Consider the following 21,656-nt stretch of genomic DNA (forward strand, 5'->3'; position numbering starts at 1 on the left):
CCGAGAAACACGGGTGACTACAAATCCCACAATGCAACACCCACGACACAATGGCCGCCCCGTTACTGCGCATGCGCTTAGCTGAGGACGCAGATTGATGAAACAGCGTTGGCGCGTAAACACATTGTTTTTGTTAGTGGGGGGTAAGAAAAACTCTTGAGCACACGTTTCTTTACGTTATTGTACTACTCTGAATAAAATAATCACGGTACCTTTAGAAGTATTTCTCCAGACGCTTTCGTCGCCCTCTCCCATGTCTTCGAACAGCTATTAGTATCTGTTTCCGGGTCAAACCCGCCCCTCCTTCCGCCTTCAGGGTGCAATATGGCGGCGTCCGTGGTCGACTGCGTGAGTGAGCTTTTTTATAGTGTTCTTTTCAGAGGAAGCAGATCAGAGCTGAATAGGTGAATGTGTGTGCAGACTTTTGAATACAGGCTGTATTGTTTCACGATACAGAGACGTTCTTCGGGTACCTCGCTGCGTGCCCGGCGTCCTTACCTGGACAAGTATCCTTGTGTGAAATCGATGCCTTTAACTTATTACTTGGAATTGGCGACGCGACCTTCTGAACAGAGTAGTTTGATGGGGCAGTGGTTTATCGCGGTGCTTCTTGCGATCCCACGTGTGGCGATACCCTAGTGCCCACACGCGGTCACTTCTCGCTATGCAGACAGTGATACTGGAGTCTGTTTCCCGCTGGGAGAAGACTAGCTCATTATCCATGTGGCACATTACCCGGCTGGGTTAACTCGTGAAGAGCTGAGCTGGAATGAGAAATTGCAGACTCAACCACTCTACAGGACTCAATACAGTGTCTCACTGTCCAGTCAGTGTGTCTGTATGAACCCCTCTCTCTCAGTGCAGTGTTAATGTACTGGAGTGTCCAGTCAGTGTGTCTGTATGAACCCCTCTCTCTCAGTGCAGTGTTAATGTACTGGAGTGTCCAGTCAGTCAGTGTGTCTGTATGAACCCCTCTCTCTCAGTGCAGTGTTAATGTACTGGAGTGTCCAGTCAGTGTGTCTGTATGAACCCCTCTCTCTCAGCGCAGTGTTAATGTACTGGAGTGTCCAGTCAGTCAGTGTGTCTGTATGAACCCCTCTCTCTCAGCGCAGTGTTAATGTACTGGAGTGTCCAGTCAGTCAGTGTGTCTGTATGAACCCCTCTCTCTCAGTGCAGTGTTAATGTACTGGAGTGTCCAGTCAGTCAGTGTGTCTGTATGAACCCCTCTCTCTCAGTGCAGTGTTAATGTACTGGAGTGTCCAGTCAGTCAGTGTGTCTGTATGAACCCCTCTCTCTCAGTGCAGTGTTAATGTACTGGAGTGTCCAGTCAGTGTGTCTGTATTAACCCCTCTCTCTCTGACAGGATTTGGTGGACACAGACCTGCCCGGTGCAGTCACTCTGTTGAACACTCTGACTGAGCAGGTGAGTGCTGGTTGTATCAGTACCTGCTCTTCCTCTGTGCTGCCCCTTCTCTTGATCAGCGTCAAGTGTCCCTTAGCAATGATATCTTACTACACAAGAGCTGTGAAGCGAAAGTTTGCTTCCCATGGAGTTACAATAAACCTTGGGAGTAGAGAGGGAATTCGATGTGAGATATTGCAGGAATCCCTTCACTTCTGGTGTCTGGCTATGGGTAATCTGCCGCCCCTGCTCTGCTGAGCGTGATGGACTGTTCTCTGTTTGTATGCCAGGTTGCTGCGGTTACCAGCCACGTCCAGGGTTTGATAAAGAGGGTCCGGGATGGGATGTACCAAACAGACAAGGTAAGGAGGGGAGGGGGGTTAGAGGTGTGCTTTGGAGAAAATTGGGAAGAAAAACAGGTTTTAGGCATGTCCTCCCTATGGAAAGGAACAAGTAAAGGTTTATTCCACACAAGGTTTCGGCTGGGGAGTCTTCTTCAGGTGTCATGTTCTCACTATGTAGAGCGAAGGTATATTTGAGATGTAACATGGGTTTAATCCTCACAAAAGAGCCCATTGTACCCAGTTCTACTGACACAGTGGGAAGAGTACACATGCAAGTGTGCAAATAAAAAATAATGTGCACATCATTTAGAGCGGACTAGAATGTACAGTCTGTGTGTCTGCATTAACCCCCCTCTCTGTCCCTCAGGGGCTCAGTTTCCTGGACCTCCGGTACCACCTCCTCCTGTTTTACCTGCAGGATGTGACCCACCTAATCAGCTCCAAGACAGAGGGCCGGAGTCTGAGGGATAACAGCGCCATCCACAGGCTGCTCGCTGTCAGGACGGTAAAGCGCCCTTTTCTCCCTCCTGCTGTTTCTCTTGTCTCCTCTTCCTGCTGGAGGTCCTGAGCTCAGGGGTCAGGAGGGTGGTGGGAAGGCTCCTGTTGAGTCCTGATCCAACAGAACCACAGGCTGGAGTGGGGAACGGGCCCTGTAGCCTGGAGGGGACTGACTGACTCCGTGAATGTCTCTCTCCGTGTCTCAGGTGCTGGAGAAGATGCGCCCGATTGATCAGAAGCTGAGGTATCAGATTGACAAGCTGGTTCGCACTGCGGTGACAGGCAGCCTGGGTGAGTGCTCTCTGTGGTTCTGCCTCTTTCTGTACCATGATCTTTCCTCTCTGCTTGCTCTCTACCCAGTGTGTCTCTCTGTCCCTGGATTTCTCCCTCTCCCCCTGCCCTGCTGTTCTCAGTAACAGGTCTGTTTGTTTGATCATCAGGAGAAAATGACCCTCTGCAGTTGCGTCCAAGACCAGAGAATCTCATCAGCAAGGTATTGACCTATATCTCAGTGTCCAGTCAGTGTGTCTGTATGAACCCCTCTCTCTCAGTGCAGTGTTAATGTACTGGAGTGTCCAGTCAATCAGAGTGTCTGTATTAACACCTTAATTCTCACAGCTGAGTGAGTCTGAGGTCTCTGAAGATGAAGAAGAGAGACCAGAGGGTTCTGCAGAGCGAGAGCTGTCAGGTGTTGGTAGGAAGTACATCCCTCCGAAGATCGCACCAGTCCATTATGGTAAGTGCGTCTTTATTCTAGTTCTGGACAAATGCTGCGGTAATATAAAAGAAGCCTATTCTGCCAAAGCCAAACCACCTCTGTCTAACTCTGGTCTCAATACGGTTCACCTCATCCCCACTTACTGGACAGTTCTCAAGAGCAGCAGACCTGTCACTAAAACTGTACATGTGTGGACTGATGGTAGTATTGAGATGCTGAGAGGGTGTTTCCTTTGCACAGACTGGGAGATATTTCATAGCCTGGAGGTTAATGAAGCAACAGAGGCTGTTCCAGACTACATTAAGTTCTGTGCGGACAGTGTCATGCCCAAGAAAAGCATAACCGTGTACCCAAACAATAAACCATATATAACTAAGGATGTGATAGACTGCATCAACCACAAAAGACTCGCTTTTAAAAACCGGGATCAAGTGCAACTGAAATTACTGCAAAAAGAGCTGAAACTAAAACTCAGGAATGCAAGGCATCACCACAAGGAGACAATGGAGAGGGACTTTGAAACTGAACTCCAGGAGGCTGTGGCAAACAATGACAACAGTCACAAACATGAATTCCTCAAGAAACAGCTTCCATACAGTGGATGAGCTGGCTAAAGCAAACGAGCTGAACGACTTCTATCTGAGGTTTGAGACGCAGGAAGTCTCTGGTGCATGTGACAGTATATTAGATACTATCACAGCTCACCGTAGTGCTGGTAGGCTTGTAATAAGTCCGTGGACGACCACACAGTCTTTCAGGCACATATGTGCGAAAAAGGCAACAGGGCCCGATGGCATCACTGCCTCTCTTCTAAAAAAACTGCACTGAGGAGTTAACACCAGCATGGTGCCCCATCTTTCAGAAGTCTGTTGACAATAATCGTGCCAATACCCAAAAAGCCCTGTCCCTCAGATAACAGTGATTACAGGCCGGTAATACTGACGTCTGTTGTGATGAAATGCTTTGAGAGGATTATGGTATCTATGCTATGCTCAGAAGTGAACACTGGAGTGTCCAGTCAGTCAGTGTGTCTGTATGAACCCCTCTCTCTCAGTGCAGTGTTAATGTACTGGAGTGTCCAGTCAGTCAGTGTGTCTGTATGAACCCCTCTCTCTCAGTGCAGTGTTAATGTACTGGAGTGTCCAGTCAGTCAGTGTGTCTGTATGAACCCCTCTCTCTCAGTGCAGTGTTAATGTACTGGAGTGTCCAGTCAGTCAGTGTGTCTGTATGAACCCCTCTCTCAGTGCAGTACTGGAGTGTCCAGTCAGTCAGTGTGTCTGTATTAACCCCCCTCTCTCTCTCTTAGATGGGGATCTGACAGAGGCAGATAAGCAGAAAGGAGCAGCTGAGCGGTTGAAGCGCGTGGCTCTTAGGAGTTCTGTGATCCAGGAGCTCCGGGAGCAGTATTCCAGTGCTCCTGAGGAAATCCGGGAACGAAGAGACTTCCAGACAGACAGACAGCTGAGGGAGGAGCAGCACAGGTATAATACTTTCGTGAGAATGTGCGAAATTCTAAGAGACACTTGGAGTTGCTGTTCATTCTTGTTCTAAACCTTTAAGTTCATCATTGGACAATTTGATTTGGAAACTATATTACAAAAATTGTGCATCCCAATGTGGGATCTCTTCCAAAGCCAGTGTGTCTGTATGAACCCCTCTCTCTCAGTGCAGTGTTAATGTACTGGAGTGTCCAGTCAGTCAGTGTGTCTGTATGAACCCCTCTCTCTCAGTGCAGTGTTAATGTACTGGAGTGTTCAGTCAGTCAGTGTGTCTGTATGAACCCCTCTCTCTCTCAGGCGGGAGTATGAAGAGTCCATGATGGTGCGTCTGAACGTATCACGAAAGGACCGCGTCTCAAAGAAGAGGAGCATGATGGGAATGTCAGCGCAGCTGAACTCGATCACTCATTTTGGTGACATCAGCGCACTGACCGGTGAAGCACAGGTGAGACACAAGCTGTTATACCTCAAAGTAGAATCTGGGGGTGTGCAGTCAGTGCGTCTGTCTAAACCCTGTCTTTCTTTCAGGGCCTGGGGAATCCTCGCCCAAAGAAGAAAAAGAGGCTGCTGAAGAAAAAGAACAATAGAGGTGACTAAAATGTGACTGTTTGTCTCTGTATGTGCGCGCAGTCTCCAATGCGGGTGGACGTTCTGCCCCGTTTCCTCCAGCCACTCTCACGAGCAGCTCCTCTGCCGTGAGCCGACCTGCTTTCCCATCTTCCTGAGCAGCTCGGGCCCCTACGGTAGTAACTAGGGGGTGTTAAGAAATTTGGCAAAACCCACTCGATCAGGGCCTTACACCTGCTTGTCTAGCTGTCAAGCTTCTTCATTTTCAAAGGCCGACTGACAAAAGACATGTTATTGTTTATCAACAGCTGGTTAACCGTCTGTACCCGGGCTTTAGGCTTTTACTGACAAACAATACCTAACAATCAAAGTGATTCCCAAAGCGAACAGTCATGTCTTTAAATTCAAGTAGGTAGCTGGGTCAAGGAACAAGAAAAGTAGTGAGATTCAGCCACTGAAGTCTCTTGATGACCAGATATTGGTAGTGTTGTATTGAAAGACAATTTCGGCGATGGACAGAGAAATCTGTTCATAAGGACAGTCATGGGGAAGATTCAGCTCATCCAGTGTGTTTGGTCGTTAGTAGCTAATTAATCCAAGGGTCTCATCCAGCTGTTTCTCGAGGTAATGCAGGGTATTGACTTCCACAGCGTGGCTGGACAGCTTGTTCCACTCTCCCGCCACCCTTTGTGTAAAGAAGCACCTAATCGTTTGCAATGCACCATGAAGGCTGCTTTCTGAGCTAAATTGTAACCATTTGCAATGGGACTGGCGTCCGTCTAGCCTGCGTGCCTGACCGCTCTCTTGTGCCCCGCTGTCAGGTTTCCGACGGCACCGGTAGGACGGGGAAGCTGCCAGTCTGAAGAGCCTGTCCCGGGAGCGAGGCGGTGGGAATACTGGGCCATGCCCGAGCGTTTCTCGCGCCCCGTTTCTCGGGGGTTGAAGTTTCTTTGGGCGCTTGATCGAGGTTCCCCGTTAGTCTGAAGCTGGGGTTCGACGTTAAGAGACCCCCCGTGACCGATGGACATCTCCAGCTTTGCTCTGAAAGGGAACTTCGTCGGGGCTCTTTGGAAATGGGGGTGTGGACCTCAAGTCCTTCTTTTGACACCTGTCTGTCACCCCAATATGTCATCGCTTAGATCACTTTTCCAGCACGAAAGGTGATGTAATTGATGGGAAGATTATTTGGAATACAGGGTGGGATGTGCAGGATGATCCTTCCCCGCTGTCCTGACAACAGCAGCATGGGATTTGTCGACACCTGGTCTGGGTGCTTTTCTCTCTGACGCCGTGTTTTGACTGCAGCTGTTGCAGGATCCGGTTGTTGAAAAGAAATGTTGGTTTCTGTGAAAGTGCTTTTTATTTAGAAACTCTAGCGTGCATCCTAGCTGTTGAGAGGCAGCGTTGGGTACAGATGTTTATCCCTCATGAACAGACAAGTGGACTGTGCAAGAATTGGCATTTTTAATAAATGAAATTGTGTACTTGGTTGTTTTTGTCTTGACTTGTAGGAGTGTGTCTGCCTGCTGTTGTGTGCTCGTTGGAACTGAAATTTTCAAATCAACGCCTCTCCGATATTTGAGTGGCTAGCAGGCACTGATTTAACTACACTAGCGATGTGTTTGGAAGTTTAGAGAGTTTTTAGTTGTTATGATGCAGATATAACACAAGTATTAAACTGATTTTGAAATTAGTTCTCAACATATATTTATCAGTATAGGCATATACAGCAAATAGACTCATCAGTATATTTTCCAAATAGTGGGTACCTTCAAGAGCAGACCTGTGCTACCTCCATGTCGGTGATTTTGCTATTTATGACTCATTACTCATTATGAGTTCCATCCATGAACACCAGGGTATATTTTCACCTCGTCCATCCGCCGTCAGTACCAGCCTTTTCCAAGGAGGGTCTGGAGTCTAACCTGGCAGACTCATGTGCGATTCCCTCCAGCAGGGGGCACTTCACTGAGAATCTGGACATCTCCAGACACCTGTGAGCCTGGTCAGTGCATCTTTGAACTGCCAAACTCCTTGGAGAAAAATCCACAGCCTGCAGACTCCACACAGAAGGACTGCCAGCCCAGTGTCAAAGCCTGGACCCTGGAGCTGGGTAAAGACAGAGATACCTGCTGTGTCTTTGTCCACGTTTTCTTTCTCTTCCCGCAAGTCTGCAGAATTTGGGATAAAAGCTGCGATTTTGGGTAATATTGTTTTAATTCTGATAAGGCACGAGACGTGTCAGCTGTTATGTTTAGTCTGGAGTAGCAGACTCAAACATTTTAATGTGACGCGAGAGCTGATGGGAATATCCCGTGAACACAGAACGCAACAAGAAGCGTGTTTGTAAGAGGACGTTTGGAAAAAGCATTTACAGTAAACGTATTAGTCATTATTAGTACATTTCATATTCGTAAATCAAAATGGTCCAGTAATACTCCCTTTTTTAGTACTTCTGAGATGGAGCTGAAACATTTAAATTCTATTAAAAATAGAAAAATGCTAAAGCAAGGAAAACAGTTGATATGTAAAAAATAGTCATGTAAATAATTTACCTCATTACTTCTGGCAGTTAATTGTTTTTTTCTCTTTTATCTGTTTCAGCTCCTCTAGTTGTATTTGTATTAGTAATTTTTTTATACATTTAATTGCCAGCAGCCATATCACTCTGAAACTCACAACTGTCAGCCCACTGGAGCTCAGCAGGTTAGAGCCTGGTCAGTAACCTGGAGAGGAGACTCCTGGGAAAGCTAAGGCTGCTGCTGGAAGAGGTGTTAGTGGGGCCAGCAGGGGGCGCTCACCCTGTGGTGTGTGTGGGTCCTAATGCCCCAGTATAGTGACAGGGACACTGTACTGTAAACAGGTGCCGTCCATCGGGTGAGATGTAAAACTGAGGTCCTGACTCTCTGTGGTGGAGGAGGGGATCCCCAATACCTGTAAAGCGGTTTGAGTGGAGTGTACAGAAAAGCGCTATATAAGTGCAATCAATTATTAATTATTATTATTAATACAAGTTTTTAAAAAAAGAAAAAGCCCGTCGCGCTCTCGGCCGTGTTGCCGGAAGAACGCCGGAAACGCCCTTCTCCTGGTAGCGCAACATCCGGGCAGAGCGGGTCTGCTTCCGACGGACGCGGGTGCGAGCTGCACAGAAATGAGGGTTTTAGAACGATGAAATACATCAGACACGTCGACGTTTACTATACATGGAAGTACCGAATATCAAAATCAGGAAATCAGCCAAATATGTGAATGTCCCGAGGCCAAACATGTTAAAATATCACTATGAACTTATCCATCTTATCAAGCGTTCGTCTGTCTCATGTCGTGTCTCCATGTAAGTGCAGGTTCGGGACGTTTTGAGTTCATCTTCACCCCTTGGTCGTACTCGCTGGTGTAAGTCGGTTTCTAAAAAAAAAAAGGGGGTTTGTTATGCGGAAATGCCAGTGAAAGCTGAGAGCTTACGGTAGCTGGCGATAGGAAGCCGCGGAATGCAGCACAACTCGGCGGGCAGGACCGGGCGCTCCCCGGCCGGCTCCTCCAGGACCTGCGATCCCACGCCCAGCCCTAGGGATCCTAGCCCTGCCATGCCCGCCTCCGACCCCAGAGGGCAGCGCTGCAGGGGCCGAGTCCAAATGAAGCTCGGTACCAAACAAGCTGCAGAATAACAAGACAGCACGCGAGGGAATTAGGTTCATTTAGTCATTAATTGTTTAACGATGGGCATTGATTTACACCACAAGAAAAAGGTCTGTGCGGATACCATGTGGGGATCTGTATGTGATATATCTATATATGGGGCGGAGCAGTGGCTCTGTGGCTCAGGATCTGTGTCTGTGGCTGGAAGGTTGCTGGTTCGTATCCCTCAGGCGGCAGAGGCATCCTAGTCCGTTGGGCCCCTGAGCGAGGCCCTTAACTCCAGCTGCTCCAGGGGCTGTACAATTGCTGACCCTGCGCGCTGACCCCCAGCTTCTCTCGCTGTCCGTTTCTCATGGAGAGCAAGCTGGGGTCTGAGAAAAGACAAATTCCTAATACATGCAATTGTATATGGCCAATAAAGTGATCTTATCTAATCTTATCTCTTATAACCAAACAACTAAGGTATCAATGTTATGGCAGGTAGCAAATGTCTGTTATTAGGCACCAAATAAAACAAGCTAGGAGGAAGAGCATTTAACACTGAGAATAGGCAGTTCTTTACGCAGAGAGCGGTAGGAGGGTGGAACAAGTCGTCCTACTGCGTTGCTGAAGCTGCTGCCCTAGCTTCTTCTAACAGAAGGCCAGTTGAGTTAGCTCCTCACTTCCAGGCAGGCCAATCCTCTGGCCTGTGACCTCCGTCGTGCTCGTAATCGAAGGGGGGTCTGGATCCAGCTGCAGGATTGGACTCCGGCCTCTCCGGGGGGCGCTCGTCTCCAGAGCCCCGCCCCCCGCTGCCTCGGGGAAGAGCCGCTTCCTCCTGGCCCTTGAGGAGCACAGGGCGGAGCCCAGCGCACAGATGAGTGAGCTCCTCCGCCACAGAGCCAGCAGAGAACACACTGCAGCTGCACTGCTGAACACCCTCACTGCTGACTACACTATACTGCTGAACACCCTCACTGCTGACTACGCTATACTGCTGAACACCCTCAGTGCTGACCAGGCAGTACTGCTGAACACCCTCACTGCTGACTACACTATACTGCTGAACACCCTCACTGCTGACTACGCTATACTGCTGAACACCCTCACTGCTGACTACACTATACTGCTGGACACCCTCACTGCTGACTGGAGCTGTGTCAACATGGAGAGCCCAGGTGAGGAGACCCACAGGGACAGTGGGAGCTCAGGGAGGGAGAGTTCTCAGGAGAGGAGACGGACAGGGACAATGGGAGCTCAGGGGGGGACAGGGCTCAGGAGAGACAGACAGGGACAGTGGGAGCTCAGGGAGGGACAGGGCTCAGGAGAGGAGACCGACAGGGACAGTGGGAGCTCAGGGAGGGACAGGGCTCAGGAGAGGAGACGGACAGGGACAGTGGGAGCTCAGGGGGGGACAGGGCTCAGGAGAGACAGACAGGGACAGTGGGAGCTCAGGGAGGGACAGGGCTCAGGAGAGGAGACCGACAGGGACAGTGGGAGCTCAGGGAGGGACAGGGCTCAGGAGAGGAGACCCACAGGGACAGTGGGAGCTCAGGGAAGGACAGGGCTCACAGGCTGTGCTGAGACAGAGCAGATCTCTAATATCTTTACATCTTCACAGCTCCTCTCTCAGCCCCTCCCAGCTGAAGAACTCTCAACAGCCCAAACACACTTTTACTTTCTGCTTCTCGGCGTCGAACTCTCTCACAGTGGCGCAAGAGACAGTCCTCCGCTCTGTTGCGCAAGCCGCTCTTAGGATAAAAACCGCGTGTCCCGGGACAGCCTGTCCTGCCGCATTCCTGCTCGGAAAGAGGGGGTGTCGCCTGAGGAGGACGCCCCCTTGTCGCGCGGTCCCGTAATTGGCCTGCAGCGGTATTGCGATCTGCGCCGCGGCCTGGGCTGTTTGGCGAGGCCATGTAGGGCCCTGGCCGGTCTCCCAGGGATTCTGGGATTAGAACGCGCTGTCGGGAAGAAGTATTGTTGGCCATTGTGCGGAAGGGACAAGCATTTCGAGCTCCTGAGTTGGCAAATGGACGACACTAACAGGCCAGGGCGTGGCCGTGGGCCGCCTCCGTCTCCATCAGCTTTCATTAGCTGTTTTCTTAATTGTCACAACTCTTACAACCTTCAATTACACGGTTTTAAAAGCCTGTGGCCTTGCAGTCGTTAATTTCCTGCTCCTTGCCCGACGTCTGTCCTTCTTGAATGCCAGACCAGGCTGAAAGGAACCACAGGAGGGGTTAGGACGTCCTGCCAGGTTCATCCTGCACTTTGGGCAATGTGGTGAAAATCCAGAGAGGGCACGCAGACTCCACACGGTGAGGCACTCCACGAATTACACCACCCCACTCTGAGCACTCACCCCTTATCTGTACCCTACCCGGCTGTCCATTTTCTAACTGCTCCCTTCGCACACAGACACACCGATTTTCTCACCAGCGTGTCTTTGGGCTGTGGGAGGAAACCCCACGCCAACGCAGGGAGAACGTGCAAACTCCACACAGACAGCACCCCAGGAACAGAACCCAGAGCCCCAGCGCTGCTCACCTCCTTCCCCGAATCCCAAAAGCAGCCATTACTTAGCCTGCAGGTCCGGAATGTGCTCTTCCCCGCGTGTCCTGGGTTAGAGAGGACGTCTGTGGAGAGGGGGCTGCGGTGCTGGGGGGGGGGTGGTATCTCCCTGCTGTCTCACCCCTCGCTGTCCTCTCAGCCATGGCTGCCCTGCTGTCTGAAGAGGCGCTCCGATGTCTCATCTGCCTGGACCTGCTCGCCGATCCCGTGTCCACACCCTGCGGGCACAACTTCTGCGCCGCCTGCCTCGGCGGGCACTGGGGGGGCACGGCCGCGCCCCGGTGCCCGCAGTGCGGGGAGGCCTTCGCCGGCCCGCCCGAGCTGGCCGTGAACACCACCCTGAAGGAGATCGCCGAGCGGGTCCGCGGGGCCGGGGCGGGCGCGCCCTGCGACTTGTGCGCCGGGGGGCAGCTGCGGGCGGTGAGGTCCTGCCTCACCTGCCTGGCCTCGTACTGCAAGACGCACCTCCAGCCTCACCTCCGGGAGCCCGCTCTGAGGGAGCACAGCCTGGCCGACCCCGCCGACTTCCTGCGGAGGAGGAGGTGCGGGAGGCATCGCCAGCTCCTGGAGCTGTTCTGCAGGACCGACCAGGCCTGCATCTGCGCCCTGTGCGCCAACACTGACCACAGGAGGCACAGCGTCATCCCCCTGGAGACAGAGTGCACAGCTAAGGAGGTGGGAGTGTGGGCTGTAGTGAAGTGCCCCACAGTTGTGAGTGGGCTGTAGTGAACTGCCCCACACAGTTGTGTGTGAGAATGAGGGCTGTAGTGAACTTTCCCACAGTTGTGTGTGAGAATGGGGGCTGCAGTGAACTGCCCCACAGTTGTGTGTGAGAATGGGGGCTGTAGTGAACTGCCCCACAGTTGTGAGTAAGAATAAGGGCTGTAGTGAACTGCCTTATAGTTGTGAGTGGGTTGTAGTGAACTGCCTTACATTTGTGAGTGGGCTGTAGTGAACTGCCCCACAGTTGTGAGTAAGAATAAGGGCTGTAGTGAACTGCCTTATAGTTGTGAGTGGGTTGTAGTGAACTGTCTAACATTTGTGAGTGGGCTGTAGTGAACTGCCCCACAGTTGTGTGTGAGAATGAGGCTTTAGTGAACTGCCTCACAGTTGTGTATGAGGATGAGGGCTATAGTGAAATGCCCCACAGTTGTGAGTGTGTTGTAGTGAAGTTCTCTCCATTTGTGTGTGAGAATGAGGGTTATAGAGAACTGCCCCACAGTTGTGAGTAAGAATTAGGGCTGCAGTGAACTGTCCCACAGTTGTGTGTGAGAATGAAGGCTGTAGTGGATTGTTCCACAGTTGTGTGTGAGAATGAGGGGTGTAATAAACTGCCCCAAAGTTGTGAGTGTGTTGTAGTGAACTGTTCTACAGTTGTGTGTGAGAATGAGGGCTGTAGTGAACTGTCCCACAGTTGTGTGTGAGAATGAGGGCTATAGTGAACTGCCCCACAGTTGTGTGTGAGAATGAGGGCTGTAGTGAACTGTTCCACAGTTGTGTGTGAGAATGAGGGCTGTAGTGAACTGCCCCACAGTTGTGTGAGAGAACGTTGTAGTGAATTGCTCCACAGTTGTGAGTGGATTGCAGTGAACTACCCCAGAGTTGTGGGTGGGTTTCGATGAATTGCCCCTCAGTTGTGAGCAGGCTGTAGTGTGTAAGAATAAGAAGTGAACTGCCCTACTGTTGTGAGTGGGTTCCAGTGAATTGCCCCACAGTTGTGCATGAGAATGAGGGATGCAGTGAACTGAAATGCGATGTTCTGGAACATCCCACACATGAGCAATGAGGATCTGGAAACTCTAAACTATTGAGGCTGCCTGAATCGAAACATTAGCCAGGTCTTCTGCTGCTTTCATTTTTGATGTTGCTGACATCACTCTTCTTTCACGTTCATAACACAAAGACCACTTTCCAGTCCTTGGTGAGAATGGGACATTCCTTTTAAGTGTTACATATTCTTAATACTGTGACAGTTAAGTTTATCATGCTATATATTTCAGTATGTTCATTTTGTATTACTACAAAGAAATAAGGTATTTGTAGATTTATTTTGCCACAGCTACAGTATACTATCATCACTTGCAAAAATACAACTGTTGCTCATTGATAGTTGTAGATCTTCTTCTACAAATACTGTGGAGGATTATTTATCTATAGAATTTTGTCTAGGTTTGTCACTGGGAAAAAACAGTGACCTGTTCCCCTGTTTTGTCAACAGACTGAGCTGAGGAAGACTGAGGCAGAGGTACAACAGATGATCCAGGACAGACTGAAGAAGGTGGAGGAGATCAAACAGGCAGTGGAGCTCAGCAAAGTGAGTCCTGTCAATCCTTCTGAGTGGGGTACTGCAGGGCTCAGTACTGGGGTCACTGCTCTCTCTGAAACACAGTGAGTCCTGTCAGTCTTTGTGAGTGTCAGTCTTTCTGAGAGTGCTGGGGCCTCTGATCTTGTTTTACCAGTAAAATGGCATATACTGGTTCAGACATTTCTTTTTATTAAACACTTTAATCCAAATTGATTTAAATCTATCTTTGCTTTTTGTGATTTCATGTGAATCACATGTGAAGTGATCTGTGCTATCTACCAGAGCAATGTGAGTGAAGTGTTTAACTCTATGCCAGGATTTGAAACTACAACCTTCCAGGCAGGATCCCTGACCACTCTTCCACACTGCCGCAGAGATTGCTGCATCACATGCTAATTTCTCATTCATCCCATCTTCCTTGTCTCACTTCTTGTCCGGTCAGGCCTCCACACAGAGGGAGGCAGAGGACAGCCTGCAGGTCTTCTCCGCTCTGCTGCGCTCCATGGAGAGAACCCAGGCTCAGCTCATCGAGGTGTTCGAGCAGAAGCAAAAAATGGCAGAGAGAAGAGCTGAGGGGCTCATTAAGAAGCTGGAGCAGGAAATCGCTGCGCTACAGAGGAGAAGCACGGAGCTGGAGCAGCTCTCCCACACCGAGGACTACCTCCACTTCCTCCAGGTCAGCTGTCAGAGTGCCGAGAGGCAAAAAGCACTTTCACTGAGAAACATCACCAGCTACACACTGCAACATAGGATGACAGTGAGATTTCCCACGGGCTTTTGACAGAGTCCCACAGGAAGCACAGATCCCCAGACCGAACTCATCTCTGCACAAGGGAGAGTGTGTACACAGAGTGGCTGATGTGTGGAAAGGCATGTCCCCAGCGTCGAAAATTGATGTGATGGGATGTTAGAGGAGCCTCAATGGGCCCCTTTCAGATCTCAGTCCGAGACGTGCTGTGACGCAGTCTGACCTTTCCCGTGGTCCTTCCACACGACGCTGTCACACCTGGGTAGCGCTCTCGCGGCCTCACAGTAACTGGTCGGGTCCCAACTCAATCAACTCAATCCATCCATCCCCCAACTGCGGTGAAGACATGATCGGTCAGGAGAGCGATCCCACCTGCGCGTGGTTAACTCATCACTCGTGTTCAGCAGCAGGATGTTTCCGCTCACTCTCGGCAGTACCTCCCCGCTCAGTCTTACCGCTTTGGAACCAGTCCCGGCGTCCTCTTCTCCTGTGTCAGTGTGTCGAATTTCCCTGCTCTTTCTCAGGACGACCTCCCTAGATCCCCCCTGTCCTTTGTCACGGTGCCTCGACTTCCCGAAGGGGCCGTGGGAGCTCAGACGGCAAGGGCGTCTAGCTCCTGACCGGAAGGTCCCGGGTTCGATCCCAGGCAGGGGTGAGCGGTGAAGCTTGCTCTAATTCCTTCCCGATGGCTCTCAGGTCCGCCCAGCCTCCTTTCCAAACGAGTACCGGGTATTAATCCTTCCGGGGGTAACGGGCCACCCGGACTGCCTCTGCCTGACTCCGTCCCTTGATCTTCCTTTGTGCCCCTGCTGCCGGTTTCCCGGCTCTGAACTTTGCTCGTTGCTTGACTGCGGCCTTGGACTGTGCTTCTCTGACTGTGTGCTCAGCCTGTTCGTCTGACTCTGCCTGCGCTTGGGTTCACTCCACCGCCCTGGAACACTGTGCTCGGCCTGGTCAGCCGGTTGTTTGGTACCGAGCTTCATTTGGACCCGGCCCCTGCAGCGCTGCCCTCTGGGGTCGGAGGCGGGCGTGGCAGGGCTAGGATCCCTAGGGCTGGGCGTGGGATCGCAGCTCCTGGAGGAGCCGGCCGGGGAGCGCCCGGTCCTGCCCGCCGAGTTGTGCTGCATTCCGCGGCTTCCAACAGTCGCAAGGTTGGTATGTTATCCCTGGCAGGTTTCATGTCTCTCACTGCGAAGCCTGTGATCTCACCAGGGGGGGAAGAGCAGGAGGAGGAAGTGCGGACAGGCTTCCCCACTCTTCTCACCTCCCAGTCTCTCGGTTGCGGGTCGTAGGTCACAGGTCAAAGGTCACAGTTCACAGGTCACAGACAGTGGTGCCACTCCGGAGCACAGAATCAGTGGCGATCGGTGTCCCTCACTGCAGCAGCTGGAGGCCACAGGGGGTTCCCTGTCACCGAGAGAACCCACGACCACTTACTCCGCCCTGCCCCCAGGAGGGCGCTCACTCTCGGTGCGCCGCAGCTTGGGGAATCTCAGTCCCATGACCCCTCCCGCGATCATAGGCCAGTACAGCACAGTCCCCCGGCTCGGTTAGCCGTTGGTACCGCTTCTTAATGTAGACAACGGGGAAACAGCTCCATGACAAATCCCTCCTCTCTCCTTTTAGCGTTTCCCGTCCCTGTGCTGCCCCCCGCAGGCGAAAGACTGGACCGACACCACTGTTCACACTGACCACTTCCTGGGCACGACGAGGAGAGCGGTGTCCCACCTGGTGGACGTCTTCCAGGGGGAAGTGCAGAAGCTCTCAGAAATTGGTGTGTACGGCAGACTTGCAGCCTGTGAGCCTCTCGCCCTGTCTGCGTTTCCTAAATACATCGTTTTCCTCTGCCAGTTTCCTCTGCACTGACTCGAACTGAGTTTTCAATGGCCTTTCCTGAAACATAGCAGGGTGTCTTTGTACCCCGAATCTACATGCGACCTGAGAATGTGCATGCCCTTTGGAAGTGCTCGGCTCAGGAAGTGTTGTTGTCGTTATTGGTGCTAATTGGTTTACCTCTTGGTCTTTTTCTTAGAGCTGAAGAGGATGCAGCGTTATGCGGGTGAGACACACATGTTGTGCTCTTCTGTTGTTCACATGAGATCTGTTCTGTGTGGCTTAATTCTGGTTCATCTATTATTTTGCTCATGTCCACACTAGGTTCCCTCCATGTCATTAATTGCTCAGATCTTATCTAGCATTCAGCAGGAGCCAGCACCACTGTCTCTGTGCTTGTTAAAAATTAACCTCATGAACATTATGTGTGCCAGTAGGTGGCGCTCTTCTATCAGGGCCAGAATTTCCAGTCCCCTGCTGGTCAGTCCACTGTCAGTAAGAGTAGGGGTGTCCTGACTGCTGGTCAGTACAGATCCCAGGACACTGTCAGTAGGAGTAGGGGTGTCCTGACTGGTCAGTACAGATCCCAGGACACTGTCAGTAAGAGTAGGGGTGTCCTGACCGCTGGTCAAGCCAGACCCCAGGACACTGTCAGTAAGAGTAGGGGTGTCCTGACTGGTCAGTACAGATCCCAGGACACTGTCAGTAAGAGTAGGGGTGTCCTGACCGCTGGTCAGTCCAGATCCCAGGACACTGTCAGTAAGAGTAGGGGTGTCCTGACTGGTCAGTACAGATCCCAGGACACTGTCAGTAAGAGTAGGGGTGTCCTGACTGGTCAGTCCAGATCCCAGGACACTGTCAGTAAGAGTAGGGGTGTCCTGACTGGTCAGTCCAGATCCCAGGACACTGTCAGTAAGAGTAGGGGTGTCCTGACTGGTCAGTACAGATCCCAGGACACTGTCAGTAAGAGTAGGGCTGTCCTGACTGGTCAGTACAGATCCCAGGACACTGTCAGTAAGAGTAGGGGTGTCCTGACTGGTCAGTACAGATCCCAGGACACTGTCAGTAAGAGTAGGGCTGTCCTGACTGGTCAGTACAGATCCCAGGACACTGTCAGTAAGAGTAGGGGTGTCCTGACTGGTCAGTACAGATCCCAGGACACTGTCAGTAAGAGTAGGGGTGTCCTGACCGCTGGTCAGTCCAGATCCCAGGACACTGTCAGTAAGAGTAGGGCTGTCCTGACTGCTGGTCAGTCCAGATCCCAGGACACTGTCAGTAAGAGTAGGGGTGTCCTGGCTGCTGATCCCAGGATGGCGTCAGTAAGAGTAGAGGCTTTAACATTATTTGCAATGAAAAGGCTCCCCTTTGCATTTCAGTTGTAAGTGTGTAGTGCAGAGGACACATAACTGGTGAGTTAAAGCCTTACTGCCGAAATCACCCTGAGTGTTCCAGCCCACCCAGTAATAAAGGGCACTGGTATCACTGGGGTGACCCTTTCCTATGCCTCCCCTTCTGGGGCGGAATGAGCCCTCGGCCCGATGAGTCGCTGGACTTGATCGTTTTGCGTTCAGCCCCCCCCCCCGGGAAGCCAGCGCCCCCTCTTGACAGAAGCGCCCCATTCCTGTCTCGGCAGCTGACGTGACTCTGGACCCCCACACCGCGCACCCCCGCCTGGCCCTGTCGGAGGACAGGAGACGGGCGTGGCTGGGCCCGGGGCGGCGGGAGGCCCCCGGGGGCCCGCAGAGCTTCGACCGTGCCGGCTGCGTGCTGGGCGCCGAGGGCTTCGCCTCGGGGAGGCGCTACTGGGAGGTGGAGGTGGGGGACAAGACCGACTGGGACCTGGGCGTGGCCGGCGAGTCCGCCGCCAGGAAGGGGAGGATCCAGGCCAGCCCGCCGAACGGGTACTGGTTCGTGAGTCTGAGGAGGCAGAACATGTACGTCTTCCGCACCGACCCCGCCACGCCCCTCCGGCTGGCCCAGAAGCCCCGCAAGGTGGGGGTGTACGTGGATTACGAGGAGGGGCAGGTCTCCTTCTACAACGTGGAGGCCAGGTCCCACATGTTCACCTTTTACGACACCTTCAGGGAGAAGATCTACCCGTTCTTCAGCCCCTGTACCAATGATGGGGGTGAAAACTCAGCCCCTCTGATCATCACTCCTGTCAGTCCCCCTGAGTGACACACAACGTCTGTGGGAGGGGCAGCATGTATAATAACTGTTGTGTCTTTTGGCTTCACTGACTTTCTCAAAATTGGTTGTATTGTCATCACACTGAGCCCTGGGGACGGTTTCTGGACTGTGTGGCTGAGGGATCAGATCAGATCACTTTATTGGCCCTGTGCGATCTCGTGCATTAGGAGTTTGTCTTTTCCCAGACCTCAGCTTGCTCTCCATGAGACACACAGACAGGGAGAGAGAAGCTGGGGGTCAGAGCGCAGGGTCAGCCATTTATACAGCACCCCGGGAGCAGCTGGGGTGAAGGGCCTCGCTCAGGGGCCCAATGGAGTAGGATTCCTCTGCCGGCTTTGGGATTCGAACCGGCAACCTCCAGCCACCAAGCCACCAAGCCACCGCTCCGGATGGGACGTATGCAGCAAATTCAACTGTCCCTGTTGTCCTCCAGCTGCCCAAGGAGCCCCCGAAGGTGGGGGTGTATGTGGATTACGAGGAGGGGAAGAAGCTCTACCCGTTCTTCAGCCCCTGTACCAACGAGGGGGGCAGCAACTTAGCCCCTCTCACCATCTCCGCTCCCACTCTCACAGAGCAGCGCTCACACAGCCCCCGGGGGGGATCGGTCAAGTCAGACTTCATGTCGCAGGGCAGCCCCCCCAGCGCAGGAGCCCGGCATCCGGTTTCGTGTCAGGAACCTGCTGCAACCGGGACCAGACCAGAGATCGCACAAGCCCGTCTGCTGCTGGCTGGACGGGGCACGGGCCCGAACATGAGTGCACAGCTGTGGCCGCGGTGAACGAAGAGGGTACGTTTTTGTTGAGATACGCAGCGCAGTTCTCAGAGGACTGGAAGAATCAGACGTGTTGAGGACGTGCTTGTAGGATACTGGGCGTGTGAGTCTGATCCTGTGGGTTCTGGGTGTTTTAGGAGCTTTGGGGCTGAGCAGTAACCAGAAGGCTCAGGCTGAATCCAGATTCCGACTGAGCCTGCTACACATAGAAAACAAGTATTGTCTTTAGCTTGCAAGTGAAGCTTTTACTAGAGAGAAAATCAGAACTCAAAGATCCCCAGTGTTTAATGACCTTCAGGAGGTCACAGCAGGCTCCTGAGTCTTCCAGGATCTTTGAGGTCACAGCAGGCTCCTGAGTCTTGCAGGACCTTCAGGAGGTCACAGCAGGCTCCTGAGTCTTGCAGGACCTTCAGGAGGTCACAGCAGACTCCTGAGTCTTTCAGGACCTTCAGGAGGTCACAGCAGGCTCCTGAGTCTTCCAGGACCTTCAGGAGGTCACAGCAGGCTCCTGAGTCTTGCAGGACCTTCAGGAGGTCACAGCAGGCTCCTGAGTCTTGCAGGACCTTCAGGAGGTCACAGCAGACTCCTGAGTCTTCCAGGACCTTCAGGAGGACAGCATGCTCCTGAGTCTTCCAGGACCTTCAGGAGGTCACAGCAGGCTCCTGAGTCTTGCAGGACCTTCAGGAGGTCACAGCAGACTCCTGCGTCTTCTAGGACCTTCAGGAGAAAACAACAGGCTCCTGAGTCTTCCAGGACCTTCATGACAAAACCACAGGCTCCTGAGTCTTGCAGGATCTTCAGGAGGTCACAGCAGGGCAGATTGCATAGCCACAGAGCAGTTAGTCAATCAATCACTCGTACCTTTAAGAATGAGCAATACTCCTACAGCTGCTAATCTGCAGGCTAGCAGTTTATTTCATACTATTGCAAAGTGTACTCTTGTCAATGTCCAAACAATGTGGGATGGGAGTAAAAAGGTCCATATGATCTCAGTATATTGTACATAGAGAGCGGTGTAGCATTTAAACCGAAGGGAATTGCTATATGTTAAAATGCTAAACTTCTTTGGTAAGGGAAGATGTAAAAACATGTGCCTTTTGGGATTAGTTCAGAGAAGGCAAACAGTGAATTCCTGGTCTTAAAGGAATGTTGTGCACTGTGGGGTTGAAGGAACTGAGTCTCCTTAGTCTGGACCAGCAGGGAATGTGAAGATCACAGCCCGGAGAACTATTTCAGCATCAGAGGAAAGCAGGACCTCTGCTGGAGGGCGTTCAGCACTGACTTGTAGAAGCACTGCTTTCTGTAAAGGGGTGTTGAGGTTGTCTTGAAAAAACTGCCCATCCATGTTGTTGAAACTCATTCAGTGATTATGGTTTAAATCAGTACAGTTTAATAAACTCTCACACACTGAATTTTTTCATGTTGTTTCAAATTCCAAATGGAGGACATGTAGTTTTCTCTGTAACTTTTGCATAACTCTAGTCTGATCGTTGATTTTTCCAATGCGCTTTTGGTCACAAGACCTTCATCAGGCTGTTTAAAATGATCATTTTGAATCTATTAAAATATATTCCCCGCTGTTTCCTTCTAGATGTTTTGGAAACATTTATTCTGATTTGACAATTGTTAAACACATTACGCACTGTTATCACCGTGACAATACCAGGGAGGAAGCCTGCTTTTCTGGGGGTTAATTTCCAATCCTGGACTAGCCTTTACATGACAGCACATCGTGTATGGTTGTTTGGAATATCTAATAAACCTCTGGAGATCAGACACTGTTGTGCAGGTGAAATACGTCAACTTGCAGATCACTCACAGCCAGAAGATCACAGATTCCAAACCAGGATGATCACTCACAGCCAGAAGGTCACAGATTCCAAACCATGCTGATCACTCACAGCCAGAAGGTCACAGATTCCAAACCATGCTGATCACTCACAGCCAGAAGGTCACAGAAGGTCACAGATTTCCAAACCGTGATCACTCACAGCCAGAAGATCACAGATTCAAAAATAGGATGATCACTTACAGCCATAAGGTCACAGATTTCCAAACTGATGATCACTCACAGCCAGGATCAGAGATCCAAGTATTCAAAATCCACAGAGGCATCAACAAAGTCGACCGAGCTGCTGTCTTCAGAATCAACAGTGAAGCATAAACACAGGACACAGGTAGAAGCTACAGGGTACGAAGTGAATTTAAACCTGAGAACGGGAGGCCCTCCTGTACACAGAGGGTGGTGGGAGTGTGGAACACGCTGCCCAGGAATGTAGTGGAAGCTGATACCCTGGTGTCTCTCAGGAAATGGCTGGATGAGATCCAGGGATGATTAGTAACGAACTTCCAAACTGACTTCTCATTTGTGACTATTCCTGTGAGTACAGAACCCTTTCCGCTGGTGCTTATTTAAAACAAACCTCACGATTAAAACAACAGCCTCCTTCATGGCCGTGCAGCCAGGAGTCCCATGTAGTCCCTTATACTACGCCATTTTCCTCCCTCCCCACCAACCTAATTCAGTTGCTACTGAATTTATCCAGTTAATTAATTCAGTGCTGGAATCCTAGCTGGTGGATATTTGATGCTGG

At 51.4% G+C, this 21,656-nt stretch overlaps 2 protein-coding genes across 4 annotated transcripts; both read left to right on the forward strand.

Annotated features, from left to right (window-relative positions):
• Nucleotides 1-235: 235 nt before the first annotated feature.
• On the forward strand, nt 236-6,512 carry ngdn (neuroguidin, EIF4E binding protein). Its single transcript, XM_069188143.1, has 11 exons — nt 236-348; nt 1,364-1,423; nt 1,693-1,764; nt 2,114-2,251; nt 2,451-2,535; nt 2,685-2,737; nt 2,863-2,980; nt 4,269-4,443; nt 4,759-4,906; nt 4,990-5,050; nt 5,850-6,512. Exons 1-11 carry the CDS (start codon nt 325-327, stop codon nt 5,867-5,869), a joined length of 954 nt encoding a protein of 317 aa, XP_069044244.1. The 5' UTR covers nt 236-324; the 3' UTR covers nt 5,870-6,512.
• Nucleotides 6,513-6,986: 474 nt separating this feature from the next.
• LOC102693593 (E3 ubiquitin-protein ligase TRIM39-like) lies at nt 6,987-20,640 on the forward strand. 3 transcript variants are annotated; one of them, XM_069188061.1, is made up of 8 exons: nt 6,987-7,141; nt 9,231-9,821; nt 11,354-11,889; nt 13,433-13,528; nt 13,962-14,195; nt 15,894-16,041; nt 16,300-16,326; nt 17,734-20,640. In XM_069188061.1, the coding sequence occupies exons 2-8, from the start codon at nt 9,521-9,523 to the stop codon at nt 18,276-18,278; spliced, it is 1,887 nt and encodes a 628-aa protein (XP_069044162.1). In that variant the 5' UTR covers nt 6,987-7,141; nt 9,231-9,520; the 3' UTR covers nt 18,279-20,640. The 3 variants fall into 3 exon arrangements, with proteins under 3 accessions (XP_069044162.1, XP_069044164.1, XP_069044163.1); XM_069188063.1 differs by lacking the exon at nt 6,987-7,141 and adding an exon at nt 10,856-10,961 and having other exon boundaries at nt 8,142-9,524; XM_069188062.1 differs by lacking the exon at nt 6,987-7,141 and having other exon boundaries at nt 8,142-9,524.
• Nucleotides 20,641-21,656: the final 1,016 nt, after the last annotated feature.

This window comes from Lepisosteus oculatus, chromosome 4 (assembly GCF_040954835.1).
Source record: "Lepisosteus oculatus isolate fLepOcu1 chromosome 4, fLepOcu1.hap2, whole genome shotgun sequence".
In the NCBI taxonomy this organism is placed as follows: Eukaryota; Metazoa; Chordata; class Actinopteri; order Semionotiformes; family Lepisosteidae; genus Lepisosteus; species Lepisosteus oculatus.

What these genes read in the sequence shown, in the direction of transcription:
- ngdn (XM_069188143.1), top strand. Translation starts at nt 325, where the DNA reads ATGGCGGCGTCCGTGGTCGACTGC. An exon ending in CGGCGTCCGTGGTCGACTGC is followed by an intron (nt 349 to 1,363) that starts GTGAGTGAGCTT and finishes TCTCTCTGACAG; the next exon opens with GATTTGGTGGACACAGACCT. An exon ending in CACTGACCGGTGAAGCACAG is followed by an intron (nt 4,907 to 4,989) that starts GTGAGACACAAG and finishes TCTTTCTTTCAG; the next exon opens with GGCCTGGGGAATCCTCGCCC.
- LOC102693593 (XM_069188061.1), top strand. Translation starts at nt 9,521, where the DNA reads ATGAGTGAGCTCCTCCGCCACAGAGCCAGCAGAGAACACACTGCAGCT. An exon ending in AGGCAGTGGAGCTCAGCAAA is followed by an intron (nt 13,529 to 13,961) that starts GTGAGTCCTGTC and finishes TTGTCCGGTCAG; the next exon opens with GCCTCCACACAGAGGGAGGC. An exon ending in ACTACCTCCACTTCCTCCAG is followed by an intron (nt 14,196 to 15,893) that starts GTCAGCTGTCAG and finishes CTCTCCTTTTAG; the next exon opens with CGTTTCCCGTCCCTGTGCTG.